The sequence below is a fragment of the Heteronotia binoei genome, chromosome 12 (genome assembly GCF_032191835.1).
Source record: "Heteronotia binoei isolate CCM8104 ecotype False Entrance Well chromosome 12, APGP_CSIRO_Hbin_v1, whole genome shotgun sequence".
Lineage (NCBI taxonomy): Eukaryota > Metazoa > Chordata > Lepidosauria > Squamata > Gekkonidae > Heteronotia > Heteronotia binoei.
The window spans coordinates 34,578,420-34,602,616 of NC_083234.1; the positions used below are offsets into that span (position 1 = coordinate 34,578,420).

Here is a 24,197-nt window from a genome sequence, read left to right on the forward strand (position 1 = left end):
ACTTTCAATTCTTGAGTGGATTCAGACACAAACTAACTAAACCAAAAAGGGACCATTTCATCCCAGCAGCCTGAAACTAATAAAGTGAGTACGTGCAATGACCATTTACACAGTTCAGAAGCCACCACAGAGAAGGCCTTGCCTTTGGTAGCCACTGACCTTGGTACTAGGGTTTCCCAAAGTAATGCTTCCATAGAAGATCTCAGTTCTTGGCTAGATTCATATCTAGTGTGTGAGATGCAAAAGAGGACAGAGTACCTGTATCTTTTTCTTGACCCTGCATGAAATGTTCTACATAGCTGCTAAATGCAGAGGCTGTCCTCTATGTCAGGTCCCTCTAATTATACTTGCTCTGTTGTTTGAGAAAGGGAAGGCTGAATCATAAGAGCCCTGCTGCATTAAATCTAAGAGCCTTCTTGCTTCCCCCAGCAGGCTGATTGTTTCTAAGAAGTCCATAAACAGGGCATGGAAACAATAACCTTTCTGCATATTCCCCACACACCCAGGGAGGACAACTTATACTCTGTGTGAAATTCTGCTTCACTATCATGGATAGCCACTGATAGACCATGAGTATGTCTTGTCTCCTTCTTAAGCCATCCAGACCTGTGACCATCATTACAACTTGCATAGTCCAGTCCAAAAATTATCCATTTTATACATAGAAAATGTGGAGAGAGAGAGAGAGATCCCCCACTTGGCAAAAGAGACATAATTGTATTCAGTAGAATTATTCAGTAGCATTACTCTATGACTTTTGAGTGCATTGTTGAGTGTCCTGCAATGCAAAAAAGTTACAGTGCAGTAATATGGTCAAAAGTAAGTAAAATTTTATTTGTATCCCGCCCTCCCCCGCCGAAGCAGGCTCAGAGCGGCTAACAACATCCATAAGCAAACAATACAATAGATAAAAACATTAAATTACATTATTTAAAAAACAGTCAATACTTAATTAAAACATTACTAAATCTAACATTAACATTGTTGTTTGACGCTATCCCTGTCAGTTGACATAATAATAACAGGGTCCCTGTACCAGATCGTTTTGGCGTTTTCCTTGTTACAACTATAATTCAGCAATTCATGAACGCCAGCTTGAAGAGGGTGGTCTGATCAAGGTTCCGCAGGGCCCGCACCTCCTCTGGGAGCTAATTCCAAAGGTATGGGGCCGTGGTAAAAAAGGCCCGAGCACGGGTATTCTGAAGTCTAACTTCTTTTGGCCCAGGGATGGTCAGTTTGTTTTTCCCTACTGACCTCAGTGCTCTCTGGGGCTCGTACGGGGAGAGACGGTCCCTTAGGTAGGTCGGTCCTCGGCCATATAGGGCTTTAAAGGTAATGACCAGCACTTTGTATTGGACCCGGTATACAATCGGCAGCCAGTGCAGTCCGCGTAGCCCCGGCCGTATATGCTCCCACCTTGGGAGACCTAGCAACAGCCTGGCTGCCGCATTCTGCACTAGCTGCAATCTCCGGGTCTGGCACAAAGGCAGCCCCATGTAGAGGGCGTTACAGTAGTCCAGTCTTGAGGTGACCGTCGCTTGGATCACCGTTGCTAGGTCCTGACGCTCTAGGAAAGGGGCCAACTGTCTCGCCCGTCTCAGATGAAAAAATGCTGACTTGGCAGTGGTTGTTATCTGGGCCTCCATTGATAGTGAAGGCTCCAGTAAAACACCCAAGCTCTTTACCTGTTGCGCCGCCTTCAGCGGCGCACCATCAAAGGCCAAGAGAGATATTTCCTTCCCAAGAGCGCCACGGCCCACACAGAGAACCTCTGTCTTCGCCGGGTTTAACTTCAGCCCACTCAGCCTAAGCCACGTAGCAACAGCCTGTAAAGCCCGGTCCAGATTCCCTGGGACGGAGGCGGGCCGGCCGTCCATTAGCAGATAGAGCTGGGTGTCAAAAGTGACATCATAGTATTGATGTCAGCCATTTGTCCTTCCTAGTCTCCTGGGGCTGGCAACCCTATGCCAAATCATTAACATCTATAGCAAATGGGGAAGTCAAGGTCTGTATTTATGGAGAAACAATAAACTTCTTTAACGCTATTCAGTTTCATTTTCTAAGTGTAAGGAGGAAGAGGAGAGCTGGTTTTATCCCCCACTTTTCTCTACTGGAAGGAGTCTCAGAGTGGCTTACAGTCACCTTCCCTTCTTCTCCCTACAACAGGCACCCTGGGGAGGGGCAGAAAGGGGGATCCCCATCTGACGTCACCAGCATGATGATATCACTCGAAAGTGATGTCATCATGCTGGCAACATCGCACACTGGCTGCTCTAGGAGCTTCTGGGAAAACTCTATGGTTTTCCTGGATGCTCTAGCAATTTGGGAGGAAAATGTTTTTCTCCTAAATTCCTAGAGCATCCGGGAAAACCATAGAGTTTTCCTGAAAGCTCCTAGAATGGCTAGCACACAATGACACTACCACAATGATGTCACTTGTGAGTGATGTCATTCCACCATGCACACATAACATGCATGAAAAAGTCCCCTGCCAAAGGCTGCGGGGGACTTGGCAACCCTATACTCAGCGCTGCCATAACTGAAACAATCATAGTTCTGAGAATGTGCAGAAGAGAGATTAGAGGGCTACCACCTTTTACGCAAATCTTCAGAAGCAACATCTAAATCTCTCAAATAAGTAAGAACCTCAGCAGAAGCAGAACTTGCACTTGGTTTCCCTGAACTAGACAGGCAAGAATTTTTCATGGACAGATGGTTCAGCTACTTATTAGGGTTCCCTCCATGTTTATTTAAAACATTTTTTCCCTTTTGCCAATGCAACTTCTGGGACTGCTTTACTAAGGAGGTGAACAATATTGTGGGGAAAGGGAGACTTTAGCCCTTTCCTCCCCTGCCATTTTCTTGATGGAAAAAGCCCCTTCCCTGACCAGGTACCCATATTTCTCCCCCAGTGAAAGTAAAAGCAGTTATAGAGGGGGGGGGGTCCCTTCAGTGAAAAAACAGCAAGAGAGGAAAGGGTTAAGGTTCAACTCCATCCTTCTCTCTCTCTCTCTCACTGCTTTGCTTCTTCTCTCATCACACTACTGTTTTTGTCCACCTTAAAGCTTTATTTGCGAAAGAAGAAAAAAGTAGTTTAAATGTGGCAGAAACTGAAACATTTGCATTGGGGCCCCACTTGGGAGAAAGATGGGATACAAATGGAATGAATAAAGAAGAAGAAGAAGAATTGCAGATTTATATCCCGCCCTTCTCTCTGAATCAGAGACTCAGAGCAGCTCACAATCTCCTATATCTTCTCCCCCCACAACAGACACCCTGTGAGGTGGGTGGGGCTGAGAGGGCTCTCACAGCAGCTGCCCTTTCAAAGACGACCTCTGCCAGAGCTATGGCTAACCCAAGGCCATTCCAGAAGGTGCAAGTGGAGGAGTGGAGAATCAAACCCGGTTCTCCCAGATAAGAGTCCACACACTTAACCAGTACATCAAACTGGCTCTCAGTTCCTAGTTGGAACCTACTTAAACCCTGTCCAAAAATATCCCCACATTCTGGAATTATGAACAAGAGTCTTCACTCCTGCATCTCTTGGACATTTTAGTGGCAGCATCCGGCCTCAACACCTGCACAAATTTTTCCATTGATTTCAATGCGATTTTGGCATAGCTGAATTTGCTCCTAGAATTAATTGAAGCTAATTCCATGTCATCGGTATAGGGCCACTCCTGAGGATTTGTAACAGATGTCCCGGTTGTCACACCAAGGATCGTTGCCTGGGCAGACACACATTATTACGCATTGCTGGCAAATCTTGTTGCTGGCTATACACTACATTAATTCACATCCCATATTGCGCTGGCTTCTAAAGCAGAGGAAACTGCCCAGAGTATTTTCTTTCACTAGTTTTTTCTTTTTTTCAAATGTATACCTCATCTGCACAAATGTTGAACAGAAGATTTCACCTTATAGAATAGCTGCAACTCAAACACATTTAGTGATATTTACTGTCTGTATAAGAAAAAATGAGAGATGGGACAGAAGGTACCCATAGGTAGGAGGATGCCTTACCTGAGATGGATTGTCTTAGTGGCACTACATTATTTGCTGCAGAATTTGTTTTCGAAAGCAAGCAAGCAAGGAGAAGAAAATAAAAGAAACAGAAGAAATAATTACTTCATTCCTGCACTACAGTTTTGAATGGGTTCTCTGCTGGTTTGCCATACCCACTGCCAATATTTTGGAACCGCAAGAAACCTCTGAACAACCCGGCCCATCATCTTTGAACTACAATTCCCAAGATACCCTCTGTAGCATAGATTATCTCCTGGGAAAGACAAAGAAGTGTTATGACAAAAAGAGAGAAGGTGAAAGGAAGAAGGACACAACTATCCTCCAAGGAGCCTTCCTCCCACTTATGTGCCTCTTCCTCCAATGGAAGAGCTCCTTAAATTGGAGGAAAGCTCCTTAGATTGGATGAAAACTTCAAATTTGAGTCAAAAGGAAATGCTAGGTATAAATATTTTAATAAATTAATTAAATTTTCTCAATGGAGCACTAGGATTCACCCCCAACCCCCTCTCTCTGTGTAGGTAGGGAGGGAGGGAGATCCATATTGCAGATTGAGTTGGGGGTTTGTGAAGGCTTTAATCTGTGGCTTTAATCATACTAAACACCTCTAACATCTTGCCAAAAGGCAAAACAGAGACATAATGTTGACAGCAGTTTATCCAGAACAGGTGCCAGAAAACAGAAACTGCTGTTGATACGCAGAAATAATTGGAACATATGTAATTGCTGGTGGGTGTTTCTAATTTGAAAATGTTTAGATGTTACAACAAATTTCTGCTTATTTGTGAGGGACAACAACACCCATGTGTTGTTTGTTGTGTCCACACACTTCCCCCTTCTTCCCCCTCTAGCAAAGTGCCATCAAAAGCTTCCTGGTTTTAGAAACCTTCAATTACACTCCAGTTCTTTATGATGTCTAAATGCATGCACCTGGAAAATTGCCGTCTGTGTCCTCTCCACAAACCAAGATTTGAAACCACCATTTAATCCCAGTTGGGGAGCTAGGTTTGCTAAGAGCAAAACTCCCATTTATCTAGGTGGTGGCATTTGAGCGTCATAAAGAATTGGAGTTTGATCAAAGACTTCCAGAACTAGAAGTCACAGTTTAAGTGTTAGGAGGAGTAGTAAAAGGAGTATGTAAGCACATTACCAAGCTATGTGGGTGCCCATCAAGGACAAACCAAGATTTTTCAAGAGGTACAAATCTGGCCTATTGTGTGAGAGGAGGAGGAGGAGGGGAGCACATCAAACAAGTTGTGTTTGTGTCCATGGTGAACAGCAGAGGTTGTCTAGGACTTCTAATTGTGGCCTATTTTGTGTTATGCTTCTTTTTCCCTTTACAAAAGTTTGGGCTCTCCCCTGTGTTCTTCTGAACTTGCCCACTCTGTAGTTGAATGGCTATTAGGAACTATTGCGATCCTTGCTAAACCAAATAGCAAAAGAAGCTTTGGACAGCTGCTTCCTTCCTTGACGCTGTAAAGTTCTAGTTCCAGACATGGCCAAACACCCTAATTTCTCCAGGAAGAATTGCTTAGCATTAAACAAATACATGGGAGATCTTGATTTGGAGTTCCTAAAAAGAAAGAGATAGGGGAAAAACAAACTATTCCTCAATCCCAAGTAGCTGCTCTGCAGACTTAGGGAAGTGATCTGGGTGAATATTTGACCTTTTCCTACAGCATCATTCATTGCCCCAAAGTATAGTATTCTCAGAGTCCTAGAACTGCAATGAGCTCTCAGGTGGAGGAGTTAGGAACATGTGCAGTATACACCTAGCCATATACTCCAGAGGTAAATGCTGGTTTCAAGGGGAGGGAATGAATTACATGGGGAAATAGCACAGGAGGAAAGGGTTCAATAACCAGTATTTCAGGGTCAAATTCCTTCTTCTACGTACATGTGTCGATCACTATAGTCAAAACAATGTAAACCACAATATGGGAGTTAAGACCATGAATCTCCTCTATTGTGTCTAGATTTGTCACTGGTTGCATACATAATCTATGTAAAGTTTCCGATCAGAAGTCCCTGACTGTCCCCAAATTGTTAATTTATTCAATGGATCTGAGATGAAAGGGACCAGATCCCTAGGGGGAAATGGTTTCCTGGGGTAGAAGAAGAAGAAGATAAGAAGATATTGGATTTATATCCCGCCCTCCACTCCGAAGAGTCTCAGAGCGGCTCACAATCTCCTTTACCTTCCTCCCCCACAACAGTCACCCTGTGAGGTGGGTGGGGCTGGAGAGGGCTCTCACAGCAGCTGCCCTTTCAAGGACAACCTCTGCCAGAGCTATGGCTGACCCAAGGCCATGCTAGCAGGTGCAAGTGGAGGAGTGGGGAATCAAACCCGGTTCTCCCAGATAAGAGTCCACACACTTAACCACTACACCAAACCAGGTAGGGGAGGGGGGCTTGCAAGTTAGCGGTTTGTAGCCTTATTCTGGGCTGTGGCTCCCCAATTCAGTAAAATATTCACTGCCAAACTAAATTGCCCTCAGCTTCATGAAAACCAAATGAAGGTGCCAATAATGGAATCAGTTTCAGAGAGTGGAAGGGTTCAAGGTAAGCAACACTGCCACCTGCAGGAGGACATCTTTAGCTATTTTGGAGTAAGGAGAAGCAAATTTAGAGAGATGCCTTGTCATTTGGTCCTTGTCCCTTCCGTGCCATTCTGATGAACGGCTTCTCATTAATTTTGTCTATAAAACAGACTTTTATGGATTGACATGATCAACACTTGAATGACACAGGGACAGTGAATCTTGCACAACCTAAGCAAATGAAGCTCATATCAATATTGTTCTGATCTTGTCTTCTATCATACTTCTGTGACCAATGTACAGTTACAGTTTCTGTTGAAACAGACTGAAATATTGATGAGTAACCCTGTTTGTTGCTTTGGTATAGTGGTAGGGTGGCTGCTACTCCAAAAAGAAAAAGAGTAACTGCTGTTCATTGGCTTACATTTAGGCATTTAATGTGTTAAAATTGAGTCATCCATTGAGATTGGACTTAAGTGAACAGGCTGGAAGGCAAAAGAAAATACACAATAATGGTCAGCTTAGTTAAAAGGCAGTCAGGTAGCATTCATGAGACTGCCGATTACAGAACACACTTGAATAATTATTTTCACAGTTAAGATGGGGAAGTTCTCCATGGTCTAAAGAATACTTTAAAAGTCCATCACATTGCTACTCAAAACTAATAAAGTGACTAAGTGATGATTAAAGTATCATGTTAGCATCTGGGAATTCCAGCTTCAAATCCCCTCCCTGCCACAGAAGCTCACTGGGAAACTTTGGACCAATCACTCTTTCAAATCCATACCTACATTTAGTGGCTTTGACAGTCATAGTCTTTCAGCCTAATCATCAGCCTAATGACATCACTTTAGTGTTATAACACTACAGTGATATTTTACAATGCTATAGAGCACTATAATGCTATAGTGATATGTTAATTATCAATGAACCTCCTACATAAGCATTGCAGTGGTGTAGAGCAGGATATAGCCATTGTGGGTGACTGGGACAGAAAAAAAATGTGGGGAAATCCTCTTGTCTGGATGCTGTATTTTTACAATGAATGTTTCTTCATTTGCTACAGCAAATAAGAACCCCATTGCTATATGAAATCAGTCTTCATCAACACAATAACCATGAGAAGATTGGCTGAGAGAAAGCATGATTAGCCCAAGGCCACCAGTAAGTTTCAGGGCACCTGTGTTTCCCAGCATGTTAACCACTACACCAAACATTGGTTTTGCCAGCTTTCATCAAAGATTCTGCAAATATGGTGGTATCTATAAGAGATGATATATTGGACGAGGACCAGTTTCCTGCTCACTGCAATGCATGTGGCAAAGTGGAGCACAGATCTGAGCTCTCAGAGCATCACGCTAACAGCGACACAGTTATTGGTCGGGATGATCTTCTGTTTGAAGGTGAACATCTCTTTCAGCTCACTCCGGAAGCGATCATGCAGCCAGGCGTAGAGGAAAGGGTTACAGCAGGAGGAGCTCATCGCAAACCAGTGGCAGAGCAGCTGGATCAGGAGGAAGTAATCCTTGTTGATCAGGTTGATATCTATGTCCCGGATGATGTTGAAAACATGGATGGGGAGCCAGCAGATGGCAAAGGCAGCCACCAGCAGCACGAGAAGGCGGAAGATTTTCCTCTTCCGCACACGATCAAACTCGGTCTGGTTCTGTGTCAGGTGGCCGGGCACCACACGTTTTTTTAGCTTCACAGTGATACAGATGTACGAGAGGGAGACAGCCGAAAGGGGCAGGATGTAAGTGATTATCAAGGCGCTGTATGCGTATGCCAGGCGTTCCTTCTCTTCCTCCATCCAGAACTCCTCGCAGATGGCAAAGCCTTCCTTCTGGAACTCCACGTGGTAGGTGTGGACAATAGCGGGGGCCACCAGAGCACAAGAGAGCAGCCAGATGCCACCTATGATATAGACACAGGTACTGAACGAGATGCGCTTCTTGAGAGGGTGCACAGTGGTGTAGTATCTGGGAAGAAAAGGACAGTAATGAGTGTGACATCCCTATACTGCATTTCTCTTCTTCTTGTTTAGTGTGGCCCACTTACCTCTTACCATGACTTCTTGTTACCAGAAGCCGAATTATTACAGTAATATTAGTCAACATTAGTATTGAGAATGGATCTCCATGCATTGATTTGAAGGCCAGAATGGAGTCCTACAGGAGTGCAACTGTGCATGCATAGGTTGCCAGCCTCCAGGCGATGGATGGAGTTCTCCTGAGATCACAATTGGTCTCCAGGAGACAGAAATTAGTTCATCTGGAGAAACTGGCCACTTTGAAAAATGGACCTCTATAGCATTATACCCCATTGAAGCCCTGCCCCAAACCCTGCCCTCATTAGGCTCCACCCCCAAATCTCCAGGTATTTCACAATCCAGAGCTGACAACCCTAAGCATAGGGCCCTATCTGCATGATCAGAACTCCTGTGTTTTTTCAAGTACCAGATACCAGATTAAGCCCTGAAAACTGTCCAGCTGGTGATCACATGAGAAATCATTAGAAAGGTGGATCTGGGCATGTGCAATATGCTTTCCCCTGCCCACTGACAAACCACAACTGGCCCAGAACGGGATTAGGAAAGGAGAGTTCTAAGCAGAGGGCATGGCTTTCAGGCAGCCTTGAATCCCAGAACTTCTCACTTTAGAAAATCAGTTCCATTCCCATGTGGCTCAACAGCCCTGTCCTCCAGCTCCAGGGTGAGACATTTCTACAGAGAAGCAAGCTGCAGCACATACACCCATACACAGAAAACATGAAACTCGATCATGAAGTCAGACTGCTGCCCAGGGAGGACTAGAGAGATTCCCTGATGCATGGTTGTTGCAGTCCAGTGGGAGTACCAGCTTAGGGGAGGATGTTCTCAGTGATCCCCAGACCTTCAAACTGGAGGGATGCCTCTTCCTACCAAAATGTTCACAGCTTGTGGGAAGGGGTCCATGGCTCAGTTTCTGCTTTACAAGTAGAATGCCCCATGGACAATCTTGTAGGACGTAGTGCTACAACCCATTTTGGATTGATTTTCAGCATGAAATGCTGCCATTTGGAGACTGTGGCATTTTTTTTGCATAGCTGAGTACTTATTCACATCCATTCAAGCCACTGTTTCTAGCAATCTGCTGCTGGTTGTGTAGGGGAAGATTCTGGGAACATCCTCATTGGTGAGAAAGCTGAGAACAATACTTTGCAGAGGAGTAGCATTCATGTGTAGACATGCATCCAAATTGTATTCTTTTGCACTGCGTTGCTTTAAATGAAATGCATTGCTAGCCGTACATCACAATCAGCATCAGTTTAGGACTAGTTGTCTCATCAGCAGGGCTATGTTTCCCTTTCCCGCAAGCACCTATTCCCTTGTGAACTATGCACATTTGCACAGCGATGCTTGAAAAATTTCCAAAAGTGGTTTGGGGGCAGGGGAAAGATTTCATTTTTCACAAAATATTTCATAACACTTGTATAATGTGTGTGTTTGTCTGTGTGTAAAAGTGCTGTTAAGTGATGGCAACTTATGGCAACCCCATAGGCTTTTCAAGGCAAGGGATGTTCAGAGGGGGTTTGCCATTGCCTGCCTCCACATAGCAATCCTGGACTTCCTTAGTAGTCTCCCATCCAAATACTAAACGGGGCCGATGCTGCTTAACTTCTGAGATCTGATAAAATAGGCTAGCCAAATAGGCTAGCCAAATAGGCTAGCCAAATACAATGCAGGTACTCAAACCAACCACTAGAGGCCTCACTATATCACCATATGCATATCTGGACATCTCTGCTAGTAGTGGCTTGTTTGCTGCTTCCTGTCAGTCCTCTGACGCATCTAATCTTTATGGTTAAAGGCATAGAAAAAAAAGCTTACAAGAGTCTGTGGAAATGACTGTGTTTTTCACAGCCATAAGGTAACTGAAAGTATTCAACAGTAGTAGGTAGTTACAACCTAAAAATAGATATAAAGGGGCTTACAGCACCTCAGCTTGGGGAGCAGACCAAGACCCAGTCTAGTCCAACATCCTGTTTATGGCCAGCAAAGTCCAGGAAGCCAACAAGTTGGGCATGAAGGCAACAGTTTTCCTGCATTATATGGTACCAGGATCTGGCATTCAGTTTGCCTAGGACCAGCTAGTGCAGGATGCTGAAGCTAGACTGCTGGCTGGGGCCAGCTACCAGGCGCATGAGACCTACACTGGCTCCTGAGCCCAATTCAAAATGTTGGTTCCATCCTTTAAAGCCATATGTGACCTGGGACCAGGTTGCCTGAAGGATTGTGTTCTCCCAGATGTTCCTGCCTGGGAATTAAGATCACAGGGAGATGCTCTCTTCACTGTCCAATAGACCAAAGAAGTTTGACATGTAGGTACACAAGAGAGGGCCTTTTCAGTGGCAGCCCCACAATTATGGAACAGTTTCCCAAGGGAAGTGCGCCTACCCACGTTCGATTTTTAGGAGGCAGCTGAAGATTGTTTTACTCTGGACAGCATTCACTTAGTCTAGTTTTTCTGCCTATCAACAGTTTTAAACTGTGATTTTAATCTGTGGTCTTTTGTATGTTTTATGTATTTTTATGCTGTTTTTATATTGTAAGCCACTTTGGTGGCCAATAAAGGTTTTAAACAAACATGGAAGGGTGACTTCTCTTGCTCCCACTTGGGGGCTTTAATATTAGAAGAGTTGCACAGTAATTCTTCCATCCTGAAAAAAAGGTCAGCTTGGAAGCTTGCTCCTCATACCCTAGCTCAGTGGTCTTCAAGGCATGCATCAAGGCCTTTTGGTGGGTGGTGAAACTCCACCTGCTGAGTTAACCCTCATAAAACTGCCTCCCCCTCTTTTGCTCCTTTTGGGAACGACCACCTGCTGCTTGTGTGCATCTGTAGAGAACAAGAGTTATGGTTTCTCCTCTCTTTACAGCTACAGAACAAGGTTTTGCCCTTGGTGTGACCTGTAGTATGATCATGACTAAGGCTCACCTTCTGCTTATCTGTTTATGTTTCCTGTCCCCAGTTCTCTTGGTCTGCTGCCCATGCTCCTGGTTGCCCCTTGTCCTCTCATATGACTGTGGTATCACAGGATAGCAGTACTTAGGTCCCATGGTGCTATGGGGGGAATCAGTGTGGGTGCAGGGTCTGATAAAGTTGATGTCCACTGTCCTTGAGAACCATCCACACATTTTGTTCAACCAGCCTGATCCTGGCTGGGGAAGCAGCACATCACATGCCCTGACTCAGACAGAGAGCACCTGCTTTGAATGCAAAAGGTTCCTGGTTCAATCCCTAGCATCTTCAGTTAATAGGGCTGCAGATGGCAGGCATTAAAAAAAGCTTTCTGTGCCTGGTGGAACTGCTGTCAATTAGCTATACAGATCAATGAATGTGAGGCAGTGACATATGTTCACAAGCCACTCAAGGTGATTTTGGGGGACAGCAGCCGCTTGGATCCTACAATTATGACATTGATCCTCTTGTGCTTTCCTCTGCTACTAGAACTTTTGTGTGCATAATGGTGTGTCTCAAAAACATTGGTCTTGTGCATGCAGAGGTGCTAGCAGCAGAGGAATTGGGTGTTGCGGTAGAGGAAAACTTCTACAGTTGTCAGAAAGAAGCATGAAGGGAACAAGAATTCTTCTCGACTTGACAAAGAATTAAGAAGAAGAAGGGATTGGATTTATATCCTGCCCTCCACTCTGAATCTCAGAGTCTCAGAACGGCTTACAATCTCCTTTATCTTCCTCCCCCAGGTGGGTGGGGCTGTGACGATTCCCACAGCAGCTGCCCTTTCAAGGACAACCTCTGCCAGAGCTATGGCTGACCCAAGGCCATTCCAGCAGCTGCAAGTGGAGGAGTGGGGAATCAAACCCGGTCCTCCCAGATAAGAGTCCACACACTTAACCACTACACCAGATTAAACCGTCATGCACTGCCAGTGGACACAGTGATGGCCACAAGCGCAAGTGGATTTAACTGGCTGACGGCTGTCTGTTTTAATTCTTATTTTAACTGTTTTAATATATATGTTTTAATTAACATATTTAATTAAGAAATTTAATTTAATAAAATGTTATTTTATATGTAATCTGCCCTGAGCCCGCTGGCAGAGGGCAGAGTATAAATCAGCTCAAACAAACTAAACAAACAGGAGGCTAGACAGGTTCACGGAGTAGAGTTCCATCAGCGGTTACCAGCTATGGTGACTGAAGGGAGCCTCTGTATTCCAAGGCAGCAAACCTCTGAATACCAGTGCTGGGAGGCATAATCACAGGAAGACCTTGGCCTCTATGCCCTGTTTGTTCACCCTTCAGTGCAACTGGGTAGCTGTTGTGAGAAAGAGGATGCTGGATTAGATGGACCCCTCGTCTGATCTAGCACAGGCCTCTTCTAACGTCATTCGTTCCAAGCCGTAGTTTTAAAGGATGACCTCCATCCCAAAGGGGCTACCTGGACACGCCTACATCATTTGCAATCCTCAGACACCCCTACTGGATAATATGTTATACCTGTTTGAAGTAGCAAATGTCTTGGGCTGGCTCAAAATATCAGTTTGAACCTCTCTGAGCTCTCTGATATCACGAGAAATTCAATTCCATCCGTCATCTGATAGAGTTTGTTCCTGTAGTGGGCATTTATTATTTATTCATTCTTTTGATATATATCCCACCCCTCAGGGTGGCTCACACATTTTAAAAGACATACAACAGAACTTAAAATAAATCACTGAAACAATTAAAACACTCAAAATCTTGAAATTATCCCGATTCCTAGAAATATTCCAAAGAGGAAACATCTGGCAGACCAATAACCATTGAAAATAGAAAGATTAACTAAGGGCCTGTCAGAACAATCTTGTTTTGCAATGTACTGCAGAACCTTGATGTGTTCCACAGCCTAGGCATGTGTGTCCTCTGATGGATGAAGCCCTGGTGGAAGCAAGATAGACTTCCTGAGAAGAGGCACTATCAAAAAAATTGTGTGATGATGAGTGCAAGCAATGTGTTGGTTGGTTGTACTGAGAGGGGTGATCCTTCAGGTATATCCTTCCCAATTATTTAGAGCTTTAAAAAGCATGGTCTGGGTACTGCAGCCCTTTTGGTTAACAGTCGATTTGGTAATGCCGCAATGAAAAAAGTACCTTTGGAGACACGAATTGGATCAGCAGTGGTCAGTTAGCGCCTGGCCCCCAACAAATCCCAGGACTAAACACAATGGCAGCTAAAGGTGCTGGGAAGCCAAACATGCATCAGCCATTCTGTCCCCCTCCTTTAATTTCATTAGAATTCCATTTCTATACTATTTAATTAAACGCAAATGGCTTGTCGTGGGGTGAAGCTATGGAAAGAAATTATACCCTTCCATCCCAAAACAGCCCGGATCCTCAGGAATGGCAATTATCACATCAGAAGCTGAGTCACTGAATTAAGTCACTTGGTAGGCATGTATTGTGGGGGAATAAAATAATAGAGACTTTTCTTTCCCTTCATCCTGACAACTAGTATTACAAAGCGGGTTCTTGCTGGTCTCTTCAGAAACTCACAAGCCAATCAGAATGCTCCTTTGAGCTGACTTGAAAAGAATTTGCCTCAGAAGGATGCTAAGGCAGCCATTCAGATCTTTTCTCTGCCTCCAGTGCATCTCAAAGAGCACGGTGCCTTTATGAGGGAAGGCTTGATCAATTTGCCTGTGTCTGTTGGAATCCATGCTTGCTCAAAGACCTCATCCCACCTGGATTTATGCTGCAGAGCATAAGCACATGGCAGAGAATATCCCAAGACTGGGAATAATATTGGCGCTATCTTTGGGCTGCAGGTCAGCCTTGACCAATCTTCCCCTTGCAGGACTAAGATTTGGGAGATTCAGGTTCAAAGCCCCGCTCTGCCATGGAAGCTTGCTGGGCTGGCTGACCTTGGGCCAACCATGCACTCTTTGCCTAACCTACTTCATGGGATTGTTCTGAGGATAAAATGAAGTAGAACCCAATGTAAGCTATTTGGGGTTTCCATAGAAATTAAGGCAGAGTTACACAGGAAGCAGATAAATAAGAATGACCAAAAAACTTGTTCAGAACCCCAGTGTTCCTTTGAATGTTGTTTAATAACCACTGGACTATAGGTTGGTTCATAGGGTACATTTTGCTGAGTTCTTCTTGGTGAGCCTATTAGCAGGACAGTGTCTGACAGGAACTGGAATCTCCATAGATCCAGTTCTGCCAGTCTCCGATGACGTTTTTGCAATTCCATGATGCCTTTTTTAGCAGCCATGGAAGGGGGCATAGTTCAAAAGTAGAATTTGTACCACTGCAAGAAGTATCAGGTTTAATCTCTGGCATCTCCAGTTAAGATGCTGCAATTAGCTCTGTGAGGAGGAAAAAAGCTTGGTGCCTGTTATAATTTATTTCCTTCTTCTGGGCAGCTAATCAAAGCTTTGGATGAGCATTTTAAATTTTGGAAGAGGCAAGGGAGAAAAGGGTAGGACATCAAAGTCCTGTTACTTGCATGAAAAATACCTCTTGGATATTACTGTTTTTAAGATTTGTACCCTGTCTGCCTATTACCATTTCCTTCTGGGATCAAACACTTGGTCATTAAATTATGCCATCATAGAAACACTGCAACAGCCTTCCCTGAATATTTGCATCTGTGTACAGTTTGATAAGGAGAAGAACTACATTCAGTTACCAGACCCATTTTTTTGCACAATTTGCACAAATAAATATGGTATTAAATATGGGATAACACAATAGGGAGTCAAGAACACCTTTCTTTGATTGATTGCTACAAAACTCATCCGCAAACCAAGGTACATCATTCTCCAGTCTCCTGCCAATAATTTAGCCCTCTCAGGATGGAGACTAGATATGAAATTAGTGCATTCACCAACTCAGTTGGCCAGAAGCTAAAACATGGTGAGAACTTGATGTTCTGTATTAAGTGAGGGGCAGAAAACAGGAGACCCAAGGAGCCAACCCATCACTTGAGTTTGCTGCCCAGTTGGAAGACTATGAGTCAGCATCATCCGCTTAAGATGTGCCATGCTGTGATTTCCTTAGATCTGCTGAGATTAAAGCAATAGGCTACTAAAAGAGCATAAAAACCAAGAGACAGACGGGCTCATTTGCAATCCCTTCACTACAACCATTGGCTTAATTGACAGGTGGCCAGAACAGCATCATAAGAGGCTTTACAGGCATTTAAATTTATGGAAACTGTTATGTCAAACTAATACTCTAGCATCCAGCTCTCCCCAAACCATATTTATGGCCATAAGCACACTAGTGAGTTGTGATTCACAAAGCTTATTCCGGTATAAATGCTAGTTTTAAAGTGCCACCAGACTCCTACTTTATTTTGCTATTAAATAACACAATTCAACTTCTGTATCAAGGAAAAGCAATCACTAAGAATCAATGATACGCAAATCAAGCAGAGTGTCATATAACCTCTTTTATAGTAAGATGCTATACCATCAGTTTGTTGGTGGGCAGATTTGAACTGAAGGGGAATATCTTTGTAGGAGTCATGCAGAGGTGTCCAACTCATTTGTTATGAAGGCCGGATCACTTTGCTGGCCTGGGCCATGCATGCCATAAAATGTAACACAAAGCACTGGAAATATAAACTTTATAAAGGTGATTTCAGACGCTGAATGGCAATAGCAAGTGAATGGCAATAGCAGACTTGATTGCATTAGGTATGATATGCAGAGGGGTAGTAGGTGTGAAGGTGTCAGCATTGTTATTGAGACAAGAAACCTAGATCTCAATTCCATCCAGGAGGATTCAGTCCAGGAAGATGCAAAAAATAAATGGACATACGTTTGACATTAGAAACCACAACATTCAGTTGCTAACCTAAGAGTAGCAGTCACTAAACCCTGTGAAGGCCCCTAGGCAGTCAAAAGCTTGGGGGCCCCCTCACAAATTCAGAGTCTAAGCACCACCACCCCCACTGCCCATGGCCCCTACTGCAGCCTGCAGGCACCTTCTTAAAAGCCCCTTTTACTAAGCTGCAGGGGAGAGGCAGAGAGAGAGGCAAACTCGGCAACAATGCCAGCAGCAGCTGCACCAAGCAAGTTGGGCAAAGAGCAGCTCAGTTTCTGGCTCCGCGTGCAGGCTGAGAAGGCTGCAAGCAGGGAGAAAACCAGGGGGGAAGCCAGTCCGGGGTCCCTAAAGGCTTGGGGGCCCATAGGCCAGTGCCTACTTGGCCTAATTATTAATCTGGCACTGGTAGCAGTGCTCTTACAACAGAATTTTAAAGGGAGATTAGAAAGAGAGACTGCTGATTTGCAATTGATAATGAAGCTCAAGACAATGCATCCTCCAGGACTGAATTGAGACCTAGCTTTCCTGTCTCATTACTAATGTGCGAGATTATTATTTTGCATCTGAAATCATTCCACTCTTCAAAATATGACCAAGTGTTCTTAATCAGGGTCCTAATCAGGGTCTTTTTGAAAGAAAATAAATCCAGATAGCAAGAAAAAAATAAACCTTTGGGGCCGTGACAGATAACTTTCCATTTTGACCATTTTTCAGTGTGTGCATGTTAAACAGGGCCAAAAAGTTTGCTCATTCAGCGTGAGTGCAAGATATGCTGCCCTCACTCTGTTTAGACTTCTTGAGGTAATGGTTAAGAGTGGCTGGCTATGCATCATCAAGTATTCAGGTTGAGGGCAATGCTTCCTCCTGTCCCTCTGAATGGCATCGGACATTGTCATATAGGTAAACCTTCTTGGGCTGCATGCTGCTGTGGCATTGCTGATGCAATTCTTGCTTAGGAGGAATTGTCTCTGGAAGGAATTTTTATTAAGTGACACCAAAGCTACAATCTGAGTATAGAAGGAGAAGTGAACAGGTAGTGCACTGCTCAAAAAAGAACATCAAGTCCTCCTTTCATTCCTAAACATAAAGCCTTTGGATTGCTACAGGGACTTTGCTGGTATAACACTTTCTTTCTGGCTAGCTCTGTGCATCCTTGTCTCACCTGTTCCCCAATTGTTTTCAGCAACTCAGCTCTTGTGCCTTGCTATACAGCTCCTCTGTCTTGTTGGCAGATAGAATTCTGAGTGAGTATTAGTGGGTCATGTCAATCAGATTTTAGAAACTAAGCAGGGTGAGCTCTGTTTAGTGTTTGGATGGGTGACCAGCAAGAAAGACCAGGATTGCTATGCAGAGGAAAGCAATGACGGCCTTTAAAACCCCATGAGAGGTTGCCAGAAGTCAGTTGCGATGCTGCTGCTGCTAATTGTGGTGGTAGTGGTGATGACAACAACGATGATGATGATGATGATATGGTGGTGGTGATGGTGTTAAGGGGAATGAGACACAGGGAGAACACAGCAGACCTTGCCTACTGCCTAAATGCTAAACTAGATGTGAGGCCCGAACATCTGTGAATGATTTCTTCAGTATGTATCCCTCCGAACCCCTTGATTTGGATCAGGACCATGGCATGTAGGATGGTGGTTAGCTCTTCTTTCACGTTCTGTCTTGTTTGGCCCTACCAGATAGTAGGAAAGTGCTGTATGAATCTCTTTCAGATAAAAGTTCCATAGGTGCAACTGCAGAAAACATCCTGATCACTGTCTGTATAATGTCAGGAAAAGGTAGGTGGGATCCAGAAAAGGGCCTCAGGTGACGATCTCAAGGGTTTTCTACTTTCCAAAGGGATACCTCAGCACTTCTCTCTCTCTCTTTCTTTGGCTGTAAGGGCAATCAGGTTATTTCAGCAGAACACAATTCATTCTCATTTGTTCCAAAAGACTTGAATCCATTCATTACCATGAAGTCGGGCTGATCTTCACTAGTCTAACATTAGTGAGGGCCTTTCCTCAGCCTTTTCCATTTCCTTTGCAGTCCTGTCTGCGGCTTGCTTTTGTGAAAGGCAAGCGATGACCCTAATAATGAAATCCAACTAGGCTCCCCTCCCCTTAATTGAATGATGAGTATCTATTCAGATTCACCAAAAGCAGAAGAACTTCATGTACAATTGACCATTCAGAAAAGACAGGTGCTTAGACAAATTGATGCATGGAGATGTCCTTGCATTCAGAATCTGCTTCAGAAGTGCAGCTCTGGGTGACCTCACTGGGGGAGGCAAGGTAGTCAAGCATCAGGGACAGGTCTTGTTCAGTTATGGATACCCTTCCCATAACAAGCCTGTGTTTCAGATTCTGCTGGCTAATTTATACTCTTTCCTTCCCCTTTAATTGGTTTGTCCCTGACCCATTGTCCCTGCAATTCATTTTATGTGACATTATTGTTGTTTTGCTAGTTATTTTATGATCATTCATGTACTTTAATAATAATCTGTTCCCGTTGTTTAGAAGCCGCCTTCTGTGAGTAAGGCAGAGACTGCAAGGTACAAGTGCTTGAAATACTTGAGTACATCATGCTTTAAAAGCCTTTTCCCTGACCTTGTCCTTCACTCTCTGTAGCTCTGCTGTTGAATTTTATCACACACAAATACTTACATGCTGTCCTTTGGTCAGAGCAATCTACTCATGTTTCTGTCTCTATGCTCACTTTCACAGTCTGCATCCAAACCCTGCCCCAAACCTCAAAGCCATCTGTCGTGACTCTCATTCTACAGTCATTCTACTGGCTGCCCATCAGTTCCCGGGATCAATTTAAGATATTGGCTATCACATACAAAGCCCTTCATGGCCTTGGACCCTCATATCTGAGACCACCTCTCCCCTAGGCACCATCACAACAGCTTCGCTCATCTGAGCATTCCATTGTCTGAAGAAGTAGGCATGCCTATGAAAGCTTACATTCTGAATAAAACTTTGTTGGTCTTAAAGATGATACTTGACTCCTACTTCGTTCTATTGCTTCAGACCAACACGGTTGCCCACCTGGATCTATCATCTGAGCAAGGTCTTCTGGAGGGGCCAACCTGCAAATGGACAAAATCAACAACTGTCCATTTGCAGGATGGCCCCTCTAGAAGACCTTGCTCAGATGATAGATCCTGGTGGTCTGCCTGAACAGGTCAGGAAGGCTCCCCGCTCTCCTGGCTTTCCACAAACTTTGCAAAACTGAATCATTCAAGAGAGCTCCTCTAAGCAGGCAATAGAGTTGCACTGTACTAAATGATTCACAGAGTCACTTAGATAAATTATTAGGGACTACACTACTGTGTTTAGCTTACTGAGACTAATATCCCACTTTGAATTTTTTGTATTATTTTATGTGTCATGTTAAGAGTTATGCTTTGCTTCAGTTCTGTTTTTAGATTTCCAATTGCTCCTGCAACCCTAAGCGTATTGTATTGTTTACTGAATACCCCATCCTGCTGATTGTATTGACGCACTCTGTGTAATCTGCCTTGAGTCCAAGTGAGACAGGCAGACTAGAAATGACATAAATGAACAAATAATATGGGTGATGGCCAAGTCAGTAGGCATTTAGATACTTGCATCTCCTAAGGAACTATATATTCCGTAATGGGTTGATTTGTCTGTTGTTGTTGTTGTTTTTAAAGACACAGTGCAGCAGAACATTTTCTGGTCTACCACCAACTTAAGTGGCCACCTTAAGCCAATGCCTACTTGGCTCTAGAAGATGAGCCTATTTAGATACTGTATATGCTCTGAGCAGGTCAGCAGCAGAAGGGAAGAGAGGGAATAAGGTGGGTGGTGAGGAACAGAAGATGGATAGTAGTGATGGAAAGGGAACTGGGTGGTTGACAGTGGGAATTTATATCCATGTTAGGAACTGGAGGGGAAGGAAGTGAGAAACACTCACTCCAAGGTGACAGTCTAGTAACTAGAAACTTCAAACTTCTTCCCTTAGTGAAACAAGTAAGTGATGCCTTTGGGTCTAGGTCAGTCAAGGGGAAGACATTCAGCAGTTACCTGTCCACCGCGATAGCTGTGAGGGTGAAGACAGACACATACACTGTCATGGGCTGCATCAGGAATACAAAATAGCACAGGAACTTGCCGAAGATCCAACCCTGGGGGTTGAAGGCGTATGCCAGGGTAAAAGGGACACAGGTGGTACACATCAGCATGTCCGAAAAAGCCAGGTTGCCGATGAAGAAGTTGGTAACGTTGTGCATTTTCTTGGTCTTGCAGATGACATAAAGGAGAAGATAGTTGCCAAAGATTCCCACCAGCACCACTAAAGTGTAGCAGGGGATCAGAAGGGGCTTGAAAGACTGGATCAGCTGCACACCAGTAAACTGATTACTGGAATTGGAGTTGTTCCGAAGCGCAGCTTCATAGGTGCTGCCATTGAATGGCCTGTTATCCCAATGGCCAGTGGTTTCCATGAGTCAAAGACAACAGGAACTGATGATAAATAGATGGCAGTAATTGCAGTAGGATGAGCCTTGTGGATTCTACTCTGGAGTCATGGCCACATCATCATGAACCTGGCTTCACTGTACAAGTGAACATGACAAATGGTGGATCAGAGTTAGAAGGCCAATATAACAAGGGAGGTTGCTTCAGCCTAGGTCAGTTTGTGAAGGGGGTCTATAGTTCCCACGGGAAAGCATCATCATGGGCCCTCTTGCTTCTTTAGCATTTGCAGTTCAAATGTACATCACTGAGATGACAAGTTTTTCAAGGGCCATTTGTTTTATTTCCTGATGCTCTCTTGCTACTATAACACACACCTTTTCCATTTTCATATTTGCCATATTGGAAACCTCTTCATAATTTTGGTTTTCTACCTCAGTCTTGCAAAATTTCTACTACATCTCTTGATGAGAAGTTTTACACCATTTGAAGGAAGGAATTGTTCCACAAATGCCTGAGAAAACAGATAAAAATGGAGAGTTAGAATTGCAGAGATTTTTGTAAACAGTTTTCCCCTAAAGACTGGCAAAATGGAAAACAATTATGAGGAGGAGGATGCCAAGTTCAGAATAAACAGATTCTGATGAGAGATTTCAGATTCTGCTGAGAGCAGTTGGAGGTGTGGAGGACCTATTTCTATTTTTATTCTACCCTCCCCACAAATGGGCTCAGAACATATTACAACAAACAGTGCACAATAGTTCAGTAAATTAACCGTTTAAACAGCATCAATTAAAACCAGACAGCCATTGATTAAAACTTCCCAAATTGTTCTAAGGGCTGTCAAAGAAAAAATGTTTGCTAAAAGAACAGATTTTTTTAATTAAAAAAAATAAAGCATAAAATTATAAACATTTTGACAAGCAAAGAGGTTGGTTAGCATATGTTAAAAACCAGATTACACTGTCTAATGCATTATGGGATCCAGAGGGCACTCTTCTGTAGCAGCTCTCTTTGTTTCATCTACCACTGAGCCACCGTCCTTCCCCTAAACAGTAATTCCCGGTCAAGGAATTACTGTTTAGGGGAGGGACGGTGGCTCAGTGGTAGAGCAGCTGCTTGGTAAGAAGATAGAAGAAGAAGATATTGGATTTATATCCCGCCCTCCACTCCGAAGAGTCTCAGAGCGGCTCACAATCTCCTTTACCTTCCTCCCCCACAACAAACACCCTGTGAGGTGGGTGGGGCTGGAGAGGGCTCTCACAGCAGCTGCCCTTTCAAGGACAACCTCTGCCAGAGCTATGGCTGACCCAAGGCCATTCCAGCAGGTGCAAGTGGAGGAGTGGGGAATCAAACCTGGTTCTCCCAGATAAGAGTCTGCACACTTAACCACTACACCAAACTGGCTCTCCACTTAGCAGAAGGTCCCAGGTTCAATTCCTGGGATCTCCAACTAAAAAGGGTCCAGGCAAGTAGGCATGAAAAACCTCAGCTTGAGACTCTGGAGAGCCGCTGCCAATCTGAGTAGACAATACTGACTTTGATGGACTGAGGGTCTGATTCAGTATAAGGCAGCTTCATATGTTCATCTACTTCCTTACTTTGAGGAGAAAATGAGGTATGGGAATACTGTGATCTGCTCCAAGCCCTTGGTTGGCCTCAGTTAGTACTTTGATGGAAGACCACAACGGAAGATGGGTTGCTATGCAGAGGAAAGCAATGGCAAACCATGTCAGTTAGTCTCTTGCCTTGAAACACTGGGATCACCATGAGTCATTTGCAACTTGATGACACACCATTATTATTATTGTTGTTGTTGTTGTTGTTATGAGACTAAATATGACCATTATGAAATGTTGGTATTGACACCTATTGGAGGGATAGCTGTGTTACTAAATTAATCATAATGTAATGGCAGGCAAAGGTTTTCCTTGGTCTAAAGGACTTCTTATAGATACCTAACTGAAGGGAAATGATGGAGATGAGTAGTGGCCAGTAATCTCACGGCAAACCAAGAGTTTGGACTAAGAAAACTTCATATCTTATTAATTGACAATAAATAATCGTCTGCCAGGCTTTTGGCTGAGGCAGGCAGGTGTCCTCATACCAGCTAATTGGCCTCCCTGCACTGACTGCAATTTATTTATTTATTTATTTATTTATTTATTTATTTATTTATATTTATATTTATATTTATATTAAGATTTATACCCCGCCCTTCTCACCTAAGTGTCTCAGGGCGGCTTACAACATAATAATTCAAACAACTTCAGTTTAAAACATTTAAAAATACAATTAAACCATAAATTAATAAAAACAAGATAGAATAAAACCGGCGGCCTATAGATACATTTTGTTCCATCCAAGATATTTTTCATTGTCAGTTAATGTCATAGGCCTGCCGGAAGAGGACTGTCTTACAGGCCCTGCGGAATTGCCCTAGATCCCGCAGGGCCCGCACCTCTTCCGGCAGCTGGTTCCACCAATAAGGTGCCGTTATTGAGAAGGCCCTGGATTTTAGACGGGCCTCCTTTGGCCCGGGGACTACCAACAGGTTTTGTGAACCTGAGCGTAGTACTCTCTGGGGAACGTGTGGGGAGAGACGGTCCATAAGGTAGGCAGGTCCTAGGCCATATAGGGCTTTAAAGGTAATGACCAACACCTTGTACCGGACTCGGAATATTACTGGCAGCCAGTGCAGACCCTGGAGCCCCGGCCGAATGTGCTCCCGTCTTGGGAGCCCTAATAACAGCCGGGCAGCAGCGTTCTGCACTAACTGCAGTTTCCGGGTCCGGTCAATCTGTGAAGGATGTACATATCTGTACACTGACGCTGCCTTGTTTTATTTTATTTTATTTTAATGGTTTTAACTTTTTAAATTTAATTGTCTTATGATGTGATTTTAATTATTTTATTATGTTGTAATCTGCCCTGAGCCCAACCTGGGAAAGGGCAGACTAGAAATCAGGATGGATGGATGGATAGATAGATAGATAGATAGATAGATAGATAGATAGATAGATAGATAGATAGATAGATAGATAGATAGATAGATAGATAGATAGATAGATAGAAAGGTAGTCCCCTGTGCAAGCACCAGTTGTTTCCGACTCTGGGATGATGTTGCTTTCACAACATTTTCACGGCAGACTTTTTACGGGGTGGTTTGCCATTGCTTTCCCCAGTCATCTACACTTCCCCCCCAGCAAGCTGGGTACTCATTTTACCAAGGATGGCTGAGTCAACCTGGAGCTGGCTACCTGAACCAGTTTCCGCTGGGATTGAACTCAGCTTGTGAGCAGAGGGCCGACTGCAGGACTGCAGCTTTACCACTCTGTGCCACAGGGCTCTTCAATAAATAAATAATAGTAAATAATAAATAAATTAATAA

The 24,197-nt window shown here is 43.9% G+C and overlaps 1 protein-coding gene across 1 annotated transcript; it reads right to left on the reverse strand.

Annotated features, from left to right (window-relative positions):
* Nucleotides 1-7,838: 7,838 nt before the first annotated feature.
* On the reverse strand, nucleotides 7,839-20,963 carry LOC132580306 (prolactin-releasing peptide receptor-like). Its single transcript, XM_060251030.1, has 2 exons — nucleotides 20,417-20,963; nucleotides 7,839-8,542 (listed from the first exon to the last, which is right to left on the reverse strand). The coding sequence occupies exons 1-2, from the start codon at nucleotides 20,833-20,835 to the stop codon at nucleotides 7,909-7,911; spliced, it is 1,053 nt and encodes a 350-aa protein (XP_060107013.1). The 5' UTR covers nucleotides 20,836-20,963; the 3' UTR covers nucleotides 7,839-7,908.
* Between the last annotated feature and the right edge of the window lie 3,234 nt (nucleotides 20,964-24,197).

What these genes read in the sequence shown, in the direction of transcription:
- LOC132580306 (XM_060251030.1), bottom strand. Translation starts at nt 20,835, where the DNA reads ATGGAAACCACTGGCCATTGGGATAACAGGCCATTCAATGGCAGCACC. An exon ending in ACAGCTATCGCGGTGGACAG is followed by an intron (nt 8,543 to 20,416) that starts GTAACTGCTGAA and finishes TTTTCTTCCCAG; the next exon opens with ATACTACACCACTGTGCACC.